The sequence below is a fragment of the Xenopus laevis genome, chromosome 3L, assembly GCF_017654675.1.
Source record: "Xenopus laevis strain J_2021 chromosome 3L, Xenopus_laevis_v10.1, whole genome shotgun sequence".
Taxonomy (NCBI): domain Eukaryota; kingdom Metazoa; phylum Chordata; class Amphibia; order Anura; family Pipidae; genus Xenopus; species Xenopus laevis.
Window position 1 is genome coordinate 78,562,199 of NC_054375.1, and position 24,498 is coordinate 78,586,696.

The following is a 24,498-nucleotide window of genomic DNA, read 5'->3' on the forward strand; positions in this document are numbered from 1 at the left end:
AGTGGACCTAATGGGTTCTATATCTGTTAGCAGTTCAACAGGACATTGGCAACTTCAGTTTAGAACAATTTCTAATATGACACAATGACACGTAAAGGATGTAACTCCCAATCAAACAGCGGACTTGTTTTTGTGACATTCTAACATGCTGTCTTACCAAACTTTTGCCTTTTGATTTGTTTTCTTGTCCAAAATCCATTTAGGGAGTATGTTTTATTTAAAAAGAAGTTAACAAGATGTATGGAATTTGTATAGCTCTATTTATATAAATGTTGAAAACAGGACAGATATATCTATCTGCTCTGAATAACCACATTTAACATAACTGAGCATTGGTTGCAGTATTAGCTAATATGCTACTTTCAACCCCAGCATAACACTTAAAATCTTGCTTGCTATAGCCTGCCATTTCATAATGGTGCCTTACCAGCCACTTCCATCTGCTTTTCCACTCTGCCAATTCCTCCAGCTACAGCCTGTTTATGCCAGAATTCAATGTAAAATGTTCAAATGGAACAAAGTAAGAGAGGGCCCTACTATATGCAGGTCCCATGCATTTTAAACACAAGTACCTGCTGACATCTTCATGGAGAAGATGATTCTTGAAAAGTTTTGTTCCAAATTCATAAACAACACCCAAAGAAAATGTATTCTTTGTATATACAGGTATAGGATCCCTTATCCGGAAACCCAATATCCAGAAAGCTTCGAATTACAGAATGGCTGTCTCCCATAGACTCCATTTTATCCAAATTTTTAGAAATGATTTCCTTTTTCTCTGTAATAATAAAACAGTAGCTTGTACTTGATCCCAAATAAGATATAATTATGCTTATTGGAAGCAAAACCAGCCTATTGGGTTTATTTAATGTTTAAATTAATTTCTAGTAGACTTAAGGCATGAAGACCCAAATTACGGAAAGATCCGTTATCTGGAAAACCCCAGGTCCCGAGCATTCTGGATAACAGGTCCCATACCTGTAATATCAAATCTATAAAAACTAAAATGATTACATTTGAAATGATCTCACATTCTAATAACAAGTTTACCTATCTGTAATATTAGTACTCCTCTATGATCAGTTCTAACTAATGTTACTTGTCTTGCTACCATGCTCTGGAAGCAACTGAACTGTTACAGTAAGAATTCTTTTATATATGTATCTTTATAGATGCCGATTCAATTTGGAACAGCATTACATACAACTTTGTTACTCAGACGCTAGCATGGCAATCTCTCTGTCCTCTTAATGCCACTGTCAGTCTTTGTTGGATGACTGATCAGAATGACACATGTGTAAACTTTTCAAATTCATTAAACACAATCAACGATAAGGTAAGCTGTCATTTGCATGGTTTCTCTTAAATCACTTAATGTATATGCAATATATGATGATAGAAGGTTTCAAACAACTAGAATGAGTTACCTGGAGATGTAATAAAAAATGTCTCTTCTGAAACTTGTACACCAATATTTTATTTCACCTTCTGCGTGATTTATAGTAGCTCACACTAATATTTCATATTCTGCCATGTAACTTACGTCCAACTCCTGCAACTCCTTTGATGCCATAAAAAACATTCCTCTCTTACTGAATACTTTCTCAATATTTTTTCACCAACAGTTCTTTATTCTGCATCTATGATTTTTGTTACTAAATGAACAAGTTTTGTTACTAATAAACAATAAGGGGGTGATTTATAATTTGCAGTAAATTGTACAAGGCAATACCACTTGGCATTAAGCTGCCAAGATGTATAAGGTAAGAAATGTGGTTATGGTGAATATGTGAGAGTAAAAATTGGTTTACCGTATATACTCGAGTATAAGCCGAGTTTTTCAGCCCCCAAAATACGCTGAAAAACTCTACCTCGGCTTATACTCGGGTCAAGCGCAAAAATGGTCGCCGGCGCCTAAGAATATTCGCCGGCGCCTAAGAATATTCGTCGGCACCTTAGAATAGTAGCCAGCGCCTAAGAATATTCGCTGGCGCCTTAGAATATTCGCCGGTGCCTAAGAATATTCGCCGGCGCTTAGAATAGTCATCCAAAAACGAGATTGAAACTTACTAGAAGCTGCTGCATTTCTCACCCTTATACTCGAGTCAATAAGCTTTCCCAGTTTTTGGAGGTAAAATTAGGTACCTCGGCTTATACTCGGGACAGCTTATACTCGAGTATATACGGTAAATCAACAGTACAAAGAGTTATAATGTGACATTTTGTAACAATGTGTGTAGTATGTGTATTGTTGGCACATTAGCTTATTAGTAGGTTAGTTAAGCTAGGAAGAATTGAAGAACTGGGTTTGTTTATGCTAGAAAAGAGGAGTTTGCAAGAATATACATCTTAGATCAGTACATGGATATCCATAGAAATTCTTTATTCTCAAAATATGTGACACAAGTATGGCCATATCAGCAAAGGCTTACACCCAAAGGATTAGGGTGAAGATTGTTTGAGGGGATAGCCATTAACTGCAAGAATTAGGAGTAGCCATGTCAATGTGGAGTGGAAGACCTTACCTTTGCATAGCATGAGACAGGGAATTCAATCGATAGGTAGCAGCAAAAATGTGTGACAGTGGGTGGAAATAAGCTGGATAAAATATGTAGGACACCAATCAAACATGTCCAGTAATTACAGTAATATTTTTGTGTATGTAAATATGGACAATATGGGTTTTTTTTGGTTTCAAGGAAATTAAATAAGTGTGCAATCATTATGATGTAACAAAGCCTATAGATGTGAACCTGCATCATTTACATGTTCAAAATGTCAAATTATTCATAAAACTGCAAATATAGGTGCCAAACTAAATTCATAATTACTGTTAACTAACTCTTTCCATACAGGTTTTATATACTCAAGTCGACCCTCATCCTAGACTTTGTGCAAAGGTAAAAACAACAAGACTATAGTTGACCTTTTCTGCTGTATGTTATGCAGAACAACAAATTCTTGAGCAGGAAGCATGCTTTCTGTTTATGTTGATCAGGGCCAATTGTTTAAATCTAGGCTCTTTTTACCACATATATTACTTTTTTCCTGTATGGTTATGTAAATGTAATATGTAAGTCAGTTGCCTTGGGGTATCATTTACATAATAAGATATGTGATTTATAAGCTCTTGTCACATACATAAAAAAATGAAAGCAATATGACAGCCAATGTTTAGCAATTATGTTTTATGGAATTTATATTTTAGAGTTAAATCTAAAATATTTCATAATCATTAGTATAGTTTACTTTGAAAATTCTTTCTACCAAGATTCAATAAAGGATATGGGCAGAGGTTATTTTGCAGAGGCAGCCTTAATCTAACATCTTCAGTATTCAGTTTTACATTTTAATTTCACATTTATTGGCATACCATTGTTGTTATGAGTAAGCAAAACATTGACTTAACTTTTTTTCTAGCAGAATAAATAAAAGGTCAAGGAGAGACTCATCTTTTAGTTCATTTCATAGATTTTTGTATAAAGACAGGTGTTGCTTGTTTGTTCAACTCTTTAATGCCTTCTGCAATTTATTTTATCTAACCGAAGTTAAAATGTTAGATTGTAATTAGTGTTAGTTCTATTTAATGAAAGCGTTTCTGGATCACTTAAGGTGTCAGTGCAAAGAGTCAGATCACGTAGGTGGTTCCCACACAGTTTTTACTGAGAGTTGTTGTGAAACTCTGTGGGCATTACTTTTTAGGGTTCAACTCTGTGGACACTTTTGCAATAGTCACCCGATTATTTCCACAAGAAAAACATGTTTTTTTGTCTTAGTTGTAACCAGCTCCCCTGCACTCTTTGTTTTCAGTTTACCACTAATATGGACTCCCAGGTTAGATGTCCTTTTGCACATGAACAGTTTCCAGGTAACAACAATTGTAAAATAATCAATTATTTTAATAATATAATAAATAATAATATAAAGATCATACAGATTGTTACTTATATTTTAAACATAGGGTTTTCTACTTGTGAACTTAAAGGAGAACTTAATCTTAACAAAGAAGTAGGGTGGAAATTATACTCATTATGTTTTGGGGTTCTGTACCATCCCAAGGCAACCACAGCCCTTTAACATTACAGATAAGTGCCTCAAAAGATACCCTCAGTAGCTCCCTATCTTTTCTCCTAATTCATTGCACATGCTCGGTGCTGCTGTCACTTACTGTTTATTTCTAGAAATATAAAAGTAGTTAATTCAGATTCTTTGTGTTATTTGCTTTATAATTTAACATTTTTCCCTGTAGCAGACACACAAACCCCATTTTTTGCTTGATGATTTACAACAACCCCTAAACGTAGCTTCTCAACAACTGCTCACAGCACACTGAGCATTGTGAGTGTCACAGACACTTCTAACAAAATCCAAGATGGGGCGCTCCTGTGACAAATTTGAGGGCCTGGATCATTACTATAGAGAGGCTGAACCTTTAGATGGATTTGATAAGTTCAATATATAAAATAAGGCATTTTTTTGGCATATTAATGGGGTTAGATGTACTGTAACAGCTTAAAAAATCAGTGTAACTGATTTTGTTTTTCCCTTTAGGGTGGAATGTTAATATAACAGCTACAGATTCTTTGTCAGAAATAAGAATCACATCCAAGATCAATGCTAATTTTACACTGCACTTGTGTAACAGGACAGAACTTATATGTGACAGCCTTAATATCTTTGCTTCAATCCCATTGGTTAGTAGATAATTTTCAAACCACTTTCCAGAGCGAATAGAATTAATATATGATATATATACACCTTAAGGACAATGCCAGTTTGATGGCCTACTGTAAATAATGTTAAAATGATTCTGATGTCTATTAATTTATTACAGCATTTACTTACATCTGTGACGCCCAAAGACGTGACAATGAGCTGCATGCAGCAGCCTTTTTTCTCTATTCTCCTGATTACAGGGGAAATAGCTTTCTCTTGTATGGCAGAATTTACCAGCAGTTATATATCTGAAACCCAATGACACCATTGCCCTTAATTGTTTTTAAATGACTCTCTTAATTGTAATTCTAACATTTTAGAATATAACATAACTAAGGAGCCTTCATTTACTTGAAGTTTTTCTTGATTTACTTTAATTTGCTGAAGACGAATTAAATACAAAGCAACCTGTCCACTGCATTATTATTTAAGGAAATGCATACATAACCTGGTATAATTTAGTTCTTCAAATGTAAAGAAGGACCATTACTAATTTACAAATTAATCCAATATGAAAAAGTGAAGCTTTATCACACATATGCACACACTTAAGGTGGCCATACATGTCTCAATTACAATCTTTCCTGCAACCTTTAGTAATTTTCACTACAAATGTTAAGAGCTGAATCATCAGATATGCAGGCAGAAAAATTCTACCTCTAGCTCACGATTGAAAATGCCTGACAAAATGCCTTTGCTAAAAAAATCAGGGGCAGTTTTACATATCAGGTGCCCCTAGGCCCACTGCCTTTCATTGCCCCCATCCCCTTCCTTTTATTCGTGCAAATTTTCATCATCGGGACCGAAGCAATGGGGATTCGCGCATAGGAAATTTAAAAAACTGTTGCATCTCCCGCGAATCCCCATTGTCGGTGTGGTTGGGTAGCATGCCACCCCCTAAAATCCTGCCGTCTGCGGCCCGGGCCTTGGTGGCCTCTCTACAAATCCAGGCCTGCCAATCAATGAGACCACTGATATCCAAATCTGTTGTTTTATTATGACCTTTCTAACCAATGAACCAGTACAGTGCCTCAAAGCAGGCCATGTCAGATATGGCATTTAAACAAAAGTCTAGAATAAAAATAGTAATTAATTTATTTTTATACAGGAGGCTTCCCACTATGCAACTATAAATGTATCAAGTGATATATGTGGACCTAATCTTTGCATTCAGGTAAATATATTACATTTTTACTGTGTTCATTTCATTTACCATATTAATGCTGGCCACATGGGGCCCATTTATCAAAATAAAAATCAATCAAAATCCAAATATAAAAAAACTCGATTGACTAAAATCATGGAAAAAAACTTGAATAGCTCGAATTGGTAAGTTACAAGATCAAAATGTTTTTAAAAAACTCGAATATGAAGTATAAATTTTGTCTAGGACAGCTCCCATTGACTTCTACATTATCTTGCAAGTTTTAGATGCTGAAGTTTTTCAAATTTTTTAGCGTAATAAATATTTGATTTTAAAGTTGTTATTTGAGTTTGTGACTATTAGAGCAAAAAAAACAAAAAACAAATTCAACCATTAATAAATCAGCCCCCTAGTGTAATAGTACAACAAGTTATTTTGCAGTATTCTACAATACAGACAGTGGGTACTAGTCAGATATTTTTGTAATTATGTTTAAGAAAGGAAATATGAGAAAGTGTGACAAAGTGACCTTATTTTAATTATTATGTCACTGCTTTGGGATATACCTAGCCAAGTCTCTTCTGTAGACCAAACATATTAAATTCATGATCAGATGTATCAGGTATTTCCCTGACATTCTGCTTCATTGTGTTTAGGGAACCCTAACAGGACAAGATGTAGAGTATTTCAAAGTTTACTTCATTTATTTACTTAAACATACCTTGTGTCTAGCTCATGAAGATCTGGTAGCTGGGAGTATTGAATTACCTCATTTTATTACTACACTATTTTATGGAGAAGACAATCTCAAGGTAATTAAATCTGGGTGTTATTGGCCAAAACTACAACATGGCTGACCATGTCACAGGCAGATTGTAGGCACCTATGACTAAGCGCCGGAGGGTGCGAAACGCGTAAGGTGGGCCTGGTGGGGTTCGTTTGTATCTGAGTTTTAATGCTAATTTAAATAAAATGACATTTTTTTACTGAAAAAAGCCTTGGGACAGTTATCTTTGGGTAAAGGAATTTCTTGTATGTTATTGCCTGAGAACTGGGGCGAGTCCCTTGGGCTTAATTAGATGGAAATCAGATGTGGACTCCCAATTGATGTATAATACCATGTCACAGGCAAAATTACCTTTCAGATACCATTTTGATTTCATATTCTATTTAGATAAAGCTTTTAAGATATCTATCTTTAGTTTACAGGAGCTGCAATGCTGCATATCTGCATACTTATTAGTAGACTATAATAACAGTAACATATTATATATAACATTTTCTTTAACTATAAATGTAAATACACGATTTATTTAAAAAACTTTTTTTTATCTTTATATACTTTTGCGAAGTTACCTCATTGCAGACCCTATTTTAATGTGCAAATTTGAGTACGCATCTCATATTATACAGTATACTCCTGTTTATTAACTCCTATATCCTGTTAATAAACCCCAGCCTCTATATCCTTAATTATAGTATGGCCTAGTACCAATGTCATTATGTCGGTAGCTGGATTCAGTTTACCATTGTATTCAATGTGAACAGCATTAATAGCAGGAATAGTAATATAATGATGTTTAGAGCTTTCTAAATGTAGATAGTTTCAGTGTTTCTCACATTCTGTGCCTTTAACAAAACCTGTTTTTCTACAAAGCTCAGACTGTTTCTCAGCACAAAACTGTATCTGTTAAGCTCCACTGACTTGCATAAGGATACTGCAGGATTATATTTTGAAATATATTCTTCAACATGTTTTGCATCTAAGCCTTTGGAGTATATTTATCGAAGAGTAAAGTTAGAGATTGCCACAGTCCACTACAGTGAAATTCCGCCACTATCCATTCATTTCTATGGGATTTAAAAAGGCACTTTCACTTTTACCCATTGATAAGTAGAAATGAATGGGGGTCACTAACTCAGTGTCTCACACACCTTGCATACAGGTCAGATTAACACAGAAGCACCCCAAACACCAACAAACACCCTCAACACTCATACAAAACTTGCTGCCACCATGTCTCTACAATCTTTAAAGCTCACATTTTGAATTTTAATTACACATAGCACATTGAAAGACCTGCTTGAAGATGGTGTACAGGTATGGGGTTTGGACTGTTTGATGTTCTTTCCTTAATTTGGATTACTATATCTAAGTCTGCTTAAAACACATTTAAACATTAAAAAAAACTCAATACTGTACTGCTGTTTTGCCACCAATATGGATTTATGCAGCTTTGTTGTAATCAAGGAAAAGGTACTGGTTTATTGTTACAGACAAAAAGGGACTGATTGCAGACATGCACAATCTTTTATACTGCTGGTGGATGAGGAGCAACAGGTGTGCAAAACGCAAGCACACACAAAGGAAAAATAGCTCTCTGCATGTATTTTCCAAGAACATGTTTTACATCCCTCTGTAATATCTTTGATGAATAATATTTATGAACTGCCTGGCAAGTAAGAAATTAATGCTTTCTTTGCCACCAAAATAAAAAATAATGATCTCTGTTGTTGCTGGTAAAAGTATGTAAGGCTTGCGCAAATAAATATTGCCACAGTTCTAAGCACACTTAGATTACATACAAGGCAGGTCCTTATTCCTCTTGTGTCAACACTTGTATGCTGCCCTTAAAGGAATCGTTCAGTGTAAAAATAAAAACTGGGTAAATAGATAGGCTGTGCAAAATAAAAAATGTTTCTTATATAGTTAGTTAGGCAAAAATGTAATGTATAAAGGCTGGAGTGACTAAATACCAGTCAGAACACTACTTCCTGCTTTTCAGCTCTCTTGGTTTACACTGACTGGTTACCCTGGTTACCAGGCAGTAACCAATCAGAGACTTTAAGGGGGGCCACATGGGTCATATCTGTTGCTTTTGAATCTGAGCTGAATGCTGAGGATCAATTACAAACTCACTGAACAGAAATGTACCATGTGGCCCCCCTTCAAGTCGCTGACTAACTCAGATTTAGAGATCTGAAAAGCAGGAAGTAGTGTTGTGGCTATTATGTTAGACACCCAGTCACTCCAGCCTTTATACATTACATTTTTGGCTAACTAACTATATTAGAAACATTTTTTATTTTGCACAGCCTATCTATTTACACAGTTTTTATTTTCACACTGAACTATTCCTTTAATGTATCTGTATAATAAAGTAATTTCTGGTTCCTCATCTTTTTTCAATGTATTGTTTGAATGTATAGAGCTGCACATCAAACTAGCACTTAATATATATTATAATATATTATCTAAAACAAATGTAATTATAAATTTTGTTTTATTTAAGGCCTCAAGGTCAGATGTAAAGTATTCAGTTCCAGTAAATATCTGCAATATCCCATGCAGTAAGTAAAGAAACTTCAATTCCAAATGTAGACGACATGAGTAAAATTAAAAAAAACCAAAAACTAAAAACTGGAAATCAACATTAGGGGCATTTATTATTATTTTGTATTTCTGTATGTCTTTAAAAAATTCTAGCATTTATGAATTATTAACCTGCCAACCTCATTTTATCTTCTCAAAGCTGTTGAAAATATCCTGCAGTAAATGCCTTGAAAAAATTATTCAAATCTGAGCTTTATTTTAAAGAACATTTTGTTGTTTAGTCAAAGAGTTACTTCCTCCATATGATTCCCTAACAATAGCAAGGACACCGTGGTGTTTTCTCATTCTGGTACTGTAGTCAAGAAACAAACTGTACAGTATGTTCAAACCAGGAAATATTTAGTTCTGCTTTTTCTGCTTTCTTTAAACTCTGCGTAATTGTAGTACCACAGTGTTTGAATAAGTGATCATATGTCAGTTACCAAATAAAACTCATTCTAAAGGTTAATGTTGTAAGGATTTCACATTTGGCTCCTGCAAAAGGTTGACAGATACATAAGGCAGTAGCAACATAAGTTTGCAATGTGCATTGCAAATTGGTTTAAAAAGAAATAGTTAAAATAAATTGTATACATCCTATATACAGTATCACAATACTAATTATTTTAATTTTCTTTTTTTGCAGGGTCACAAGAACAGTCAAATGGTGAAGCTAGCTTCTTGGAGACATTCCTACTACCGTCAGTTCTGTTGATATTGGTTGCAATGTTCGGCTTTGTTGGATGCATCTTACTGTCAGGTATAGCATCAATGAATGAATGGAATTCTGTAGGGTTTTTGTTAACAGTCTTTGTGCAGTTTCTACTGACTCTGCACTTTGCCTTTATTGTGTCTAACAGTCATATATCAGGATCTAAAGTCAAAATATGAATTGATGTAAATTATTCAGGGAGCTTTTCTGAGCATTTGTGCAATTTAGATTAATTTTAAATTATTAGTGGTTTTCGAACTATCAGCAATTTTAAACAGTTGTAAATACTAGGCCTTCAGCTCAACAGCTCATTCTGAATGTCAACACGTGAGAGACCCTAACTGTCTAGGGGTCTATTTATCATGCTGTTAAAAAAGTGGAGTGAAACATTACTGGCAATGTTGCTCATAGCAACCAATTAGATCTCTGCTGTTGAAATCTAATTCCAGTCAACTTTTTACAAAGCAGCATAAATAGGCCCCTAGTTGTTTTTTTGCATTCAGTTAACCCTAGAGTTGTTGACTCTCAGTTGAGCCAAAAGCTTGATTTGTGAAGCATAAACAAGCAAATATCTTAGAAACTGACAAAAACAGAATATCTGTGGACATTGCAACAGTGTATAGAAATAAATTCATTTTTTTGGGAACAGAGCCCCTTTAAATATCCTGTAAGAAAATAAGTAATAATAACTTGCCAAGTATTGGTAACCTTGGGGATTGTATTACGTTTACCCTCCAGCAAACAGAAGCATACTATTTTATTGTTTTAGCAAGTGATTTAGCTGAATTCAGCAAATTCATTAGTAATTTCTCTCATAATTATTATTGCATGTATCATATCTATTCTATCTTCCATATTTTGTATATCTCTGCTGTATCTGTTCTGAAGCTTATTTCTGACATATTCTACAGCAAACTATATTGTCATTATCATAAAACTACTGACTTGATTTGAACAAATCTATTTGTTCCATATTCATGTAGCATGGATGAGTTAGGTAATCATTGCATTTTCTACCTCTTGAATTTTTCAACAGGCATTCTCTTGCCTTTAATCCCTCTACACTAAAAAACACAGAGGTTGGTCTCTACCCCCACAAATACTGTCAAATAAATCATAAATCTTTCAGTCTATATCAATAGCTTCTATGTTCTTTAAGTTCTTCAAGTTCTATGTAGAAGTCACACAAAACCTTCAGTACATATGGAGTCTCAGCATAGGTGGAGGGTGAATTTTTTGTTTGGGGAGGCTAAAGAGGGACTTAAAGCTAATCTCAGACATTGATCTGCTGGCGTAAAAATGATTGCCCCCCCCCAACCACTTCTAGCAGTGTCTACTAACTTTCAGGAAAACTGTGCAGAAGTGCAGGTGGTAGTGCTTTTCTAAAATGCTCAGGATGTAAAAGTACTAACACGTGCACTTCCATGAGATTCCAACTGAGGTCACATAAGAGGGGTTATCCATCTGTCCATGTTCACAGTTATTCCCCTTAATTCTAATAAAGGGGACATCGTTTTGTGGAGTGTTAAGTGGGAGCTTTATTATTCACTTTTTTAAAATTGAAAATGTGCTGTAGACTGAAATATGGTTTGTTTGTATGGTATGTTGGAAGTTTAAAGCATTGTGTCCTAGGTAAGTTAGCTTAAATGTATTTTTGTTTTACAGACAGGAAAATAGTGGGTACTAACACCCCAGGTACATAATATGCAGTGAGATGCAGTGGACAGTGACACCCCATACATTATATGTAGTGAGATGCAGTGGACAGTGACACCCCAGGTATATTATATGCAGTGAGATGCAATGGACAGTGACACCCCATACATTATATGCAGTGAGGTGCAGTGGACAGTGACACCCCAGGAACATTATATGCAGTGAGATGCAATGGACAGTGACACCCCATACATTATATGCAGTGAGATGCAATGGACAGTGACACCCCATACATTATATGCAGTGAGATGCAATGGACAGTGACACCCCATACATTATATGCAGTGAGATGCAATGGACAGTGACACCCCATACATTATATGCAGTGAGATGCAATGAACAGTGACACCTCATAAATTTATATGCAGTGAGAAGCAGTGGACAGTGACACCCCAGGAACATTATATGCAGCGAGATACAATGGACAGTGACACCCCATACATTTATATGCAGTGAGATGCAGTGGACAGTGACACCCCAGGAACATTATATGCAGTGAGATACAATGGACAGTGACACCCCATACATTTATATGCAGTGAGATGCATACAGTGAAAAGCAGTAGGTAGGTATCCAGACATATTATATACAGTGGGTACTGACAGGGGCGCGCCGCCAATGAAGCGAGCTGAGCCGCTCGCCTCAGGCGGCAGCGCCTGAAAGGATTCCAGGGGCGGCAAAAAGCCGCTCCTGCACCTTTAAGAGCCAAATTTCCGGTTTTTGAACCGGAAATTGGGCTGTACTATTGCGAGAGAGCGCAATTGCGCTCTCCGCAATAGCGTGTCTGCCTCCCCTCCCGACACGTAAGCTGGTGAGGGGGGGGGGCGGCATTGCAGGAGCCGCCTCAGGCGGCTCCTTAGTCAGAATCGGCGCTGGGTACTGATGCCTGACATTCAGACCCCCCCACACACACACACACTGTCACACTACACTGAAACATAGGGTTATACCCCATCCATGCAGTTTCATGAGAACTCTGCCTTAACTAACCAAAAATTAACAAAACAATGACAAAAACAAGAAAAAGAAATTCAAGTGCAAAAACAAAACCCCCCCAAAAAGCAAAACTTGTTTTTCAGAGGAAAAGAGTTAACTACTACTGCAAGGGTGATAGGAATATTAATGATGCTAGGTGACAAAATGTTAAATCCAGCAAGTGAGGCAGCTTTTAGAAGGTAAACAGTATAGTACCTTAGAACCTGCGAGAGTGGGATGAAATCTGCAGCAAATGAGCTAGTGGGGTGCTATGGCAAAGGTTACAGCATACACATCATTTCTACAGTACCTTCAATAAGATCTCCCCAGCCCCACCTACATCTGTAGCCCTAATTGGTACATTTTACTGTCTGACAAGAGAGCTGTGCTCTGATTGGAGGAGTCACAAGGGGAATGATCCAATCAAAACACAGCTGGTTGCAGCAGAACCGGGAAGGACTGCAGTAAGCTTTCCAGTCCTTTTAAAAGAGCAGTGCAGCACATGTCAGTAAGGGAGCAAGTTTTTTTTAAATTTTATTAGGGTGCCAGGTAGGTTTGGGGAGGCTTAGTCTCCCCAAGCCTTATTGAAAACCCGCCTATGAGTCTCAGTTATTAGCCTGCTATCTGGTTGGAGGACCCTGCCAATGAGCGAATGGGACCCAATGAAAAAAATTGCCCTGTGCACATATGCTCTCATGCTCCTAATTCACTTTCATCTGGTATGGTACCCATGGATTGGAGGAAAGTTCATGTAATTCCTATATTTAAAAAGGGATTTGATCTCAGGCAGACATATATAGGACAGTAAGTTTGACTTGGGCATTTTATTCAAATACATCATATTCAAAATTATGTTCTGGAGAATGGCATTATGAGCAGTAATCAGCACAGCTTTATAAGGATAGGTCATGTCAGACAAATTTGATTGCTCTAATGATGAGGTTAGTAATAAGTTGGACAGTGGGATTTCAGTAGATCTATTTGGATTTTGCCAAAGCCTTTCATAGTGGGGTCTCGCATAGTTCAGTATTGGATCCATTTTTATTTAACTTGTTCATTAAAGACTTTTGGAGGGTATTTTAAGTAATGTATCAGTATTTGCAGATTAGATAAAAATATGTAGCCCAATTGATTCCATCCAAGATGTGGCATCCTTGCAGCAGGAGCTTGACAAATTGGCAATCGGGGTGGCTAAGTGGCAGATGAGATTCAATGTTGATAAATGTAAGGTTATGCACTTGGGTTGTAAAAATATGGAAGTCATTAATAGCATTACAGAGTGCTGGTAAGGCCCTAAATAGAATAAACCATGCCGCTTTTGTCTCCAGTGCTCAAAGGGATATTATTGAATTAGAAAGAGTCCAAAGAAGGTAAACTAAGCTGTTAAAGGGTATGGGAAGTCTCAGTTATGAGGAAAGACTGGCCAAGTTGGGAATGGTTACACTGGAGAAGAGGTGCTTAAGGGGTGACATGATAACTATGTATAAATATATAAGGGGACTATATATATTATATTATTATATATATATATCTTATTAACTCTCTAATGCTTTATGTACCAGTTGGTCCATACAGCACACAGAAGGGCAAAGAATATGGTAATATCTTAATATTAATATCCATCTTAATATTTATAGTGAGAGCTGCAAAGCCAGTAATACTGCAAAGTCAGTCATACTGGCTGATACATTAGAAACATCAGCAAGTGAGAAAACACAGGGTTATTGAAAATAGCACTTAATACAAGTTGATCCAACACATTTAATACAAGTTGATGATAGCATACCTGTCCACATTTGAAAAATATAGACTTAAAAAATAGTATTGTAAATTGTACGAATTTTTATTGAGCAACGATTTTTTTCCCAAATTCAATGTAAAAGCACTTCTTAAACTAACATATTTTTAGATGTTTTAAAACTTTGACGATGGGAGACTCTTTTATACAGTTTATTAAACATTGGATTTCATTAAAGAATAAGATACCCAGTCTAATTTGGGGCTTTTTACTAACAATAGATGGCCAGTTAAACACAATCCATTAAACACCTTTAAAAAGTACCTGGATTTTGAATTTTGCATAAGCACGGCCCAACAAGAATAGACTGGGTTTTTGTAAATACTCAAAATGTTTACAGTTTAAACATTGTTTAGCCTTAGGCTGTATGTATAGTTAACTTTCAGCAAACAGCTTTGCATATGATGACATATACATTAAAACAAGGAAAGTGCATTTTACCTTTAACCCATTTTTAAATTCACCATTTTACTCTTTTAAGAGCTGAGGCCTGAGGAATTTGGAAACAATAAAAAGAAGTGAGAGGTAGGCATGTCGAAGGTAAAAAGATCTTTTTACAACTACTTTGCATCTTTTGCTTTTCAGGCTCTGCACTAGTCACAATAACCTGTGACCTTGTAATGTTGGAATGAAGTGCGTGCGTCTCACAAGCTAATTTAATTTTTCAATTTCCTCTTCACTGAAAAAACATCAGCTCTTTCTGTAGGGTTAAAAATAGGGTAATTTTTTAACAGTACAATAATTAAATATAGGAAAGACACATCTGCAGAATTCAGAAAATTATATATAACAGTATTAAATTGTTGCAATATTTGCCCGTGTCCAGCGCCGATTCTTACTAAGAAGCCACCTGAGGCGGCTCCCGCAATGCCGCCCCCCTCACCGGCTTACCTGTTGGGACGGGAGGCAGGAACACTATTGCAGAGAGCGCAATTTCTCTCTCTCGGAATAGTACAGGTTTAAAAATGGAAATTCGGCTCTTAATGGTGCAGGAGCTTTTTGCCGCCCCTGGAATCCTCTCTGGCGCTGCCGCCTGAGGCGAGCGGCTCAGCTCGCCATATTGGCAGATCGCCCCTGCCCGTGTGTGTCACAGAGTGGGGGTACTCCACCCCATCTTTACATCTGAGAGATCCAGCCTCTCTGGGATTTACTCTTTTTAGCATTACACAACTTTTCCAGTCTTTTGTTGCCCCTGTTCCAACTTCTTTGAAACATGTTGCTGGCACTCAATTCAAAATGAGCATATATTTTCAGAAAACGATAACATTTCTCAGTTTCAACATTAGATATGTTGTCTTTGTACAATTTGCAATCATATATAGGGTTTAAATGATTTGCAGATCATTCCATTCTCTTTCTATTTACAGTTCACATGGTGTCACAACTTTTTTGGAAATGGGGCATTCATTATTTACTGTAGTTGGTAAAAGTAAAGTGGAAGGACAGAGGTAGCTGAAGTAATGTAGCTGAGATATGGTAATGGCAAGAGTGAACAAAAAAAAGACCTTGTGGTCCCCAACAGCCAGGTGCATTGGGTTGGAAGAAGAACCCACTGAATGTGTGTTAGAACTCACTGAATTGAGAACTGAAAGACAAAGAATGATCTAATACAGACCTGTCCAAACCGGCGGCCCACTGGCTGTATCCATCCCGTTCCCCCCCCCCCTTGTATAGCCCGCACATGAAAGTCTGCCTGCTGTGACTGTTTACCTTGTGTAAATTTAAACTGTGGCAGTACTGATCTTAACTGGCCCCTGCAGTGTTTACACCTCAAATTCAGACTGTAAACTCCTGTATTTTTCATGTCTGTAACCCCTCTGGATTGTTCACACCTGTGACACCTCTATTGTTCACACCCCTAAAAACAGAGACACGCACTGCTATTTAGGGAGATTAGTCGCCCAGCGACAAATCGATTCTTCTTGGGGCGACTAATCTCCCCTAACTGCCTTCCCGCCGGCTAGAATGTAAATCGTTGGTGGGATGGCCCTTGGATTCTGGCAGTCATCGATGGCTCCCTCTCAAGCTCTAAACTCCTGCCGTGTGAACACTACCACGAGTATGCGTGAAAGACGTGTTGCGAGCATGTGTGTACGCCAGCACGCCGCACTGCAAGAGCTGTTTATTATGGAGCAGCTGATCGAGGGAGTGGGTCTGGGCCGGTGGCTCACCGGATTTTTTCCCAGTGTCCCACAGGCCCAGTCCAACCCTGTGTGCTATACACCGCCCGCCCTATGCTCTCTGTTTGTGTCATACTCTGTCTGTGTGTTCCGTGGTCTGCCTAGGGGAGGTGAACCTGGTGGGGATTTGTTAGCACTTGGAAATACTTGTTAAGGGGTCCTCAAGGTGTTTAATCATGTGCCGGGGGTAGCTGTGCTATCCACGTGTGAGGATGAGGCATATGGATTTAAGGGTATGTCTTAATATTACTTAATAAACTTGTTTCACATATGAGTGATGAGTGATATCCCTGCAGTGAGCACCAACCATTTGGTTTTTTGGTATGTTACCACCATTAATGTGGATATGGTTAAAAGTTCTTGTGGTAACATGTGTATGGTTTAAAGTAGGTGTGGCTTAAAAACAGGGAGTGGTCAACACTGGCTTCCATTATTGGCCCTCCACCATGTAGGCCAGAAGAATTTGGTCCCTCAGTACCATAGAAGTTGGAAAGCACTGATCTAATATATTACATAACACAGAGCAGTGGGGTAACTAGATGTTTCTGGGCCCCAACACTGGTAATTTGACCTATTCTACCAAAATATATTGAATTTGCTCATTAAGGAAGGAAGGCCTTGCTGGGCCCTCTCCACTCCTGGGCCCCCTGCAACCACTGGGTCTGTAGTTATGCCACTGCTGCAGAAAGTTTAGAAGAATAAGGATGGAGAAATATTCTTTTGCACAGGATATTGTTGGCAATTTTCATCAGTGTTGTCTGAGTGGAGGGTGTTAAAAATTAGATTTGTAAAGCAGATGTGAAGGAACGTTACCATGTTTCAGGGGTTCAGAACCAGTAGGGCAGAGAATATAAAACAGCCAGACAAATAAAGATAAGTTATATACTATTCAGCATGTACAGCTCCCAATTTCTGCACAACTGGCTCATTGCAGTTACTTAACTGCTAAACATTGCAGGTCTCTTTAAACATATATCACATTAAACAAATCACAATTGTTTCATATAAATAAGACTTTTCATGAATAAAATATGTTTCTAACACTGTCATTTAAGAATTAAAGTCCACCCTATATATATGCCATGTGACATTAGTGGAGAGAGCTATGTGTCATTTCTGCACTTCTTCCTGTTACAGTTGGAACCTGCATTATTTCTTGTCATGTGATCAAATAGACCATCACAAAATGGTGGAAAGGTAAAAGATGGAATTTAGACCATTATGCTGTGTAAACGAAATTCGCTGAAAAAAATGCTTCAAAAAGTTATGTAAAGAAAATGGCGAATTTATCAAGGTGTGTGTAATTTTTACGCCATGCAAACGCCTGATTTGCCACCGTAATTTTACATACCTTCCTGCAATCTAAGAAAAAATACATTAAAATTGTATGCTGTTTTTTACACGGCAAAGCCTGGTGATGTGTGATGTATAATCCTGCTGTTTTTTAAACAGCATAATAAATATGCCCCATAGATTCTTTTATAGGTCATTTATTAGGATATAAATCTGTTAGTTTTGCTCAGTACCTACAGTTCTTTAACACATGTGCATATATACATATACAGTATGTATACACTGCATATTTTATGTGATTGTGTGTGTCTCTCATGTCTCCCAATGTGAAGTGATAAAAATGCTTTATCAGTGTAAATAGGCAAATGAATGATAATTTTATATCAGACTAAGCGCAAATATTACATAATTGCAATATTACATTACCCTTTGGCAATATACACTTTTTATTCAGCAGCCAGTCAGGAAAAACAATGTAATCTTAACCGAAAGGTTGTGGCATCAAATATATTTTAAGAAATGTAGGAAACCTAGTTTGAATTATTTAGGCAAAGTCATTGCGTACTACTGGAGGTGTTTCACACACACCTGCATTTACAGTCACTGAAAATCCCAGTCTAGTGCTTTGCATACTGTCGGTATGACTCTGCCACAGGGCATTGCTAGGGAATTTCCCACATGTTGAACTAGGTAGTTTCCTTCTGAAACCTGCTTCTGTTGTTGATAAGATAATTATAGTCACACAAAACACACAAGTACAGAACACAGACTGAAAACCTTTTCTGTGTTTCTGTCAGAGCTAATATTATGGTTTAATAGCTGAAATAAAGTGTAGAAACTGAGGTGTCATTAATTATTAAATCCAATTATTTAAATACAAGGTGTACATAAAAGCATACATGTTTGTCCATAGTAAATATGATTATCAGAATAGATAGTTGAGCTCATACATACATAGGTACCATAAAATTAAGATTACAGTTTCAATCTTACCTTCTACAACTGAAATGAAGCTCCGTATGTATGTATGTGTGTATGTATGTATGTATGTATGTATAACTTTATTTGTAAAGCTCTGTTAAGGAGCCATAGCGATGTACAGTGCATAAAAGTACAATATATATAAAAGTATACATGGGGGAGACAAATCACATAATAAATATATACAGAATCATAGGACAAAGAGCTTAAGTGCTATGTGGTAATAGACATCGTGGGAAGGAGGTCCCTGCCCTGTAGGGCTTACAGTCTAAGTGGATGGGAGGCTAACATACAGGCACAAATTGGCGATAAAAAAGTGCACAAGGTAAGGCATTGTAAGTAGGGACAGGACTAGTCTAATGTTCTAGTGGTCCAAAAGGTAAACTCTTAGTTTTTTCTTGAAAAGATTAAGAGAGAGGATTCCTTACGGAAGAATTCAGGGATGGAATTCCAGAGGTAAGGAGCAGCAAGATAGAAGGGTTTGAGACGAGAGATGGCAGTGGATCTGGATAGTGTGAAGAGAAGGTGGCTCTGAGAAGAGCGGAGAAGATGACCAGGAACGTATAGTGAGATAAGAGAAGAAATGTAATGAGGAACAGAAAAGTGAAGGGCTTTGAATGTTAGCAGAAGGGTTTTATATGATATCCTTTGCTTAACAGGCAGCCATGCTAAGGATTTTAGTTGGGGTTGAGCTTTTAGGAGAGAGCAGAAGGATCCTAGTAGCAGCGTTTAAGATTTATTGGAGGGGAGAGATGGGACTCAGGAAGACCAGTAAGGAGGAGATTGCAATAGTCTAAATGGGATAAGATAAGGGAATGGATTAGTGTTTTGGCTGTTGTTCGTGGGTAACCATCGCCATATGAAAAAGATATAGTAGTCTCCTGTTCCCTTCCTGTATATGTTGCTTATGGTGCATCCCATTACCCTTTCTCCACATAACAATCAGTATCTGTGCAATCAATATGAGAATCAAACCAGAAATATTTTTCTTACAAAACTACCAATAACATGGACGCCTGCAGAATTTTTTTAAAAATGTTTTAGAAGAGAGAATGGACTTCACTGTACATAACACAATAACATGTAAGATCAATGTAAAAAACATTTGAGCAGTAGCAAACAGTCACTTATGTGGTATCTAGGGATGTAGCGAACGTCGGAAAAAAAGTTCGCGAACATATTCGCGAACTTGCGCAAAAACGCGAGCGGTTCGCGAACGGTTCGCGAACCCCATAGACTTCAATGGGAAGGCGAACTTTAACATCTAAAAAAAAAATTTCTGGCCAGAAAAATGATTTTAAAGTTGTTTAAAGGGTGCAACGACCTGGACAGTGGCATGCCAGAGGGGGATCAAGGGCAAAAATGTATCTGAAAAATCTGCCTGTGTGTGCTTGGAAGAGATAGTGTAGGGGGAGAGCTGTTAGTGATTTCAGGGACAGATGATAGTAAGTTTGCTGGCTAGTAATCTGCTTGATACTGCTCTGTATTGGAGGGACAGAAGTCTGCAGGGATTTGAGGGACATTTTAGCTTAGGTAGCTTTGCTGGCTAGTAATCTACTGTTCTCTTTAAACAACTGCCATACGTTGACCTTGTAGGCATTGTTTGCCCAGTTTTTTTGGACGCAGCCACTGAAGCACAGTTGCCAGAAAAAATATGCCATATAAATGCTGAAAATAGTCATTTTTCACCATACGTTGACCTTGTAGACATTGTTTGCCCAGTTTTTTTGGTTGCAGCCACTGAAGCACAGTTGCCAGAAAAAATATGCCATATAAATGCTGAAAATAGTCATTTTTCGCCATACGTTGACCTTGTAGACATTGTTTGCCCAGTTTTTTTGGTTGCAGCCACTGAAGCACAGTTGCCAGAAAAAATATGCCATATAAATGCTGAAAATAGTCATTTTTTGCCATACGTTGACCTTGTAGGCATTGTTTGCCCAGTTTTTTTGGTCGCAGCCACTGAAGCACAGTTGCCAGAAAAAATATGCCATATAAATGCTGAAAATAGTCATTTTTTGCCATATACGTTGAGTCAACGTATGGCAAAAAATGACTATTTTCAGCATTTATATGGCATATTTTTTCTGGCCTCTGTGCTTCAGTGGCTGCGGCCAAAAAAACTGGGCAAACAATGCCTACAAGGTCAACGTATACACTACTACAGCGGTGGATACGGATTACGTAAAATATATTATGGCTGCTTGAAAAAAGTCACTCCGGTGTTTTTTCTGGAGACGGTAATATTATGGATATTTAGACAGAATGTGAACAAGGTCACACAGCTAGATGGCGGGTTGAAGAAAACACTGTGCAAATAATGCCTACAGGGCAAATAATGCCTAAAAGGTCAACTTATACACTACTACAGCGGTAGTAAAATAAAAAAAAATGAATATTAAAAAAAAAAAATTAAAGTTGGTGCTGCTGAACTACTAGGAGCAGCAGATTAGCACACCAGTCCCACTCCCCAACACTGCTAGACTAATAGCACTGGGCTCTTATAGTAGTAGTAGTAGTAGTAGTAAAACAACAAAAAAATAAATAAAAGCAGTCCTTACAAGGACTACTGTTATTGCAGCAGTCAGCAGATGAGATCAGAAGCAGGACAGCTGCCCACTGCAGCTACATACAGAGCACTGCAGTAGAAGGTAGATTACTAGCCAGCAAAGCTACCTAAGCTAAAATGTCCCTCAAACCCCTGCAGACTTCTGTCCCTCCAATAACAGAGCAGTATCAAAACGATTACTAGCCAGCAAACTTTCAACTGTCCCTGAAATCACTAACAGGCAGCAGCTCTCTCCCTACACTATCTCTTCAGCACACACAGGCAGAGTGAAAAAACGCTGCAGGGCTTCGGTTTTTATAGGGAAGGGGAGTGGTCCAGGGGAGAGCTTCCTGATTGGCTGCCATGTACCTGCTGGTCTGGGGTGAGAGGGCAAAAAAAAGCGCCAACAATGGCGAACCCAAAATGGCGAACGTCGCGCGACGTTCGCGAACTTCCGGCGAGCGCGAACACCCGATGTTCGCGCGAACAAGTTCGCCGGCGAACAGTTCGCGACATCTCTAGTGGTATCCAAGCTGGAACTAATAAAAGGCAAAAAGCCCAATATATGGGAGAGTTTACATAGATGGCTGGTCAGCCAATATTTTATGGTTTGTAAGTGTTTCTATTTAGAGAATTGTTAGCCTAAAGCTGGCCATAGATGCAAAGAATCCTCAATTCAGTGCCATCTCCCACCTGCCACTAACCATTCCGATCAAATAAAGTAGAAAAGAACAGATCAGCCGATGTTCTGCCCCTGACAGCAATCATCCGAAAGTTATGTCGGCAGCCGATAGAATCTTTTAACCTGTTCGATCGACCAAACGACCGATTTCCGTGGGTCGAAAAATGTTGTGACTCTCCACGCGGTCCGAAAATCGCACGAATCGAGGATTCGTATGACTGGATCTTTGCGTCTATGGCCAGCTTAATTAAGGAGCAGAACTGGCAGAGTTAGTGGGGAGGCTGGGCCAGTACGCAAGAGACTTTATGGCAAGTGATACACACACAGAATAATTATAGAGGGGCTCACTTATATACAGATTACTATAGGTTGTTCATGTTCAAGTTGTACTAGTTTATCTTTGCTAAGTGGCTGGAAAGTGATATTCATTAGGAGTTACACTCCCAGTAACTTAGTAGGACATATACATTATACACTGCTCAGTGTGATAGTGATACAACTTTCTGTTCAGTTTAAATTTACTGGGAGTGTAACTCTAATGAATATCACTTTCCAGCCACTTAGCAAAGATAAACTAGTAAAATTAGGTAACTATATTGAGACAAAGTACAATACCATACCATTCAATGACTACTCTAAAGGAGGATCTCTGGTTCTCTACATAAGTTATTATTTATTAATAGATAAAACAATTCTATTTCTGACAACTCACATGTCATAATTGTTCTAAAAAAACATTAAATGTTTGTAATGTTTTTGATCCAAAATGCAACCATTTGATTTAACCTCTGTTTTTTTTTTTAGTGAGCTACAAAAAGAAGCTTCAAGAGAGAGGTTATTTTAAAATTAAAGTAAAACATATATCTTCTGGTGGGGGTAAGTATTACCAAACAAGATCTTCTAGTATATACTGTAACTGTACTGTAAAGTAGAAAAATTTATGAATTCATAGTGGCTTTGGTAGGAAAGTAGAAAGAAAATGCATGGTGGTACTGAGAAAAAGAAAATGGTAGATATGATTTTGAGAACATTTTGGATAGCATATAAGAATGGAACAAGGCCTTAAGAACTGGAAAAGAGACGATTAACTAGTTTACAGCTAAACATGCTAAGTTATTGGGAAACTATCCATGTTAGGGAAGGTAGAAATGAAAAATGTATGTTCATTATGGACAAATAATAGGCTGAAGAAATGCATACTAAGAAATGGAACACATTGCGTTTAGACTATCCCCACTTGTGACTTCTTTATATGCAGTCATTTATTTTCCTTTATTTGTAAAGGGCATTTGATTAATTTCTGAATTGCTGTGAGTTAGGATTGCCGCCTGTCCGGATTTCACTTGGACAGGCTAGTTTTTGGAAGGACTGCCTGGGTGAAAAGTGCCTGCCCGAATTTCCAAATTAGGACATTGAAGTGACATGCAAGCATCAGTCCTGCCCCCACATCATCTGTCTTGCCCACACACCCGACGTCACCCAGTGTGCCCCCTATGTCACACGGCCCACCCCCGACATCACCCGGCCCTCCCCCTGATGTCGCCTGGCCTGGTTTACTTAACAGCTATAACTATGCTTGGATTTCTAGTTCAAAAGCATTTTAAAGGTTGTATGACCAGAGAGAATTCAGTGCACATCTGTTGAGCTACAACTCCAACTACTGACTGATTACAGTATGTTGGTCATACAAGTGCTAGCCTTCAACAGTTTGTAACCTGCAGTGGTATATTACACCCCATTTTCTATATATCAAACCCAAGAGAGTAAAATTAGAAATGATTTGCTCATTATATTATAACATTGAGGTATACTGTCCTATAAAATATATTGTTATTGTAATCTTTTCTTTCTCCCCTAGCTTCTTCAATGGAACAAAGAGTATTCATAAGGTTTGCCCAGCCGGAAGACAAGTGAAATTGTTGGAACGTTTTTTTTTATCGTGACACGGAACATATTTTGTAAAGTCTAATATTACAAGTAAAGGCAATTTTTTCTGTCTGTAACGACTAGAAATATAATCTTCAGTATTATTTAAATGAAACATTTCTGATTATGACTGATATGTATAGTGATTTTTTTTAGGGCTTTCTCTATAGCAGTGCAAGTTCAACATCTTCCCTCAGCAATACTTGTCTGGCATCTGGTAAAGGAAAGGAAAAGAAAGAAAGATAAGCAGTAGCATCAATAGTAATAGTGCTCAGCAATGCTATTGAGCTACACTGAGCACTGCCATCTAATAAATTAGAATGACATAAATGGCTTAAAGGAAACAAACACATTATGAGGAATTTACACAGGTATCAGGATATCAGGTTTGATACATTTTATTATTATTATTATTAACATGTATTTATATAGCGCCAACATATTGCGTAGCACT

General features: G+C 37.5%; 1 protein-coding gene across 1 annotated transcript; it reads left to right on the forward strand.

The window, feature by feature from the left end:
- Positions 1-991: 991 nt before the first annotated feature.
- LOC121401505 (interleukin-17 receptor E-like) lies at positions 992-24,498 on the forward strand. The gene is made up of 9 exons (XM_041586432.1): positions 992-1,336; positions 2,856-2,900; positions 3,811-3,868; positions 4,552-4,694; positions 5,825-5,890; positions 9,154-9,211; positions 9,880-9,993; positions 22,923-22,994; positions 23,977-24,498. The coding sequence occupies exons 1-9, from the start codon at positions 1,274-1,276 to the stop codon at positions 24,030-24,032; spliced, it is 675 nt and encodes a 224-aa protein (XP_041442366.1). The 5' UTR covers positions 992-1,273; the 3' UTR covers positions 24,033-24,498.

Coding starts and splice junctions, on each gene's coding strand:
- LOC121401505 (XM_041586432.1), top strand. CDS start 1,274: ATGACTGATCAGAATGACACATGTGTAAACTTTTCAAATTCATTAAAC. Junction 2,901..3,810: donor ATCCTAGACTTTGTGCAAAG/GTAAAAACAACA, acceptor CTTTGTTTTCAG/TTTACCACTAATATGGACTC. Junction 9,994..22,922: donor TGGATGCATCTTACTGTCAG/GTATAGCATCAA, acceptor TTTTTTTTTTAG/TGAGCTACAAAAAGAAGCTT.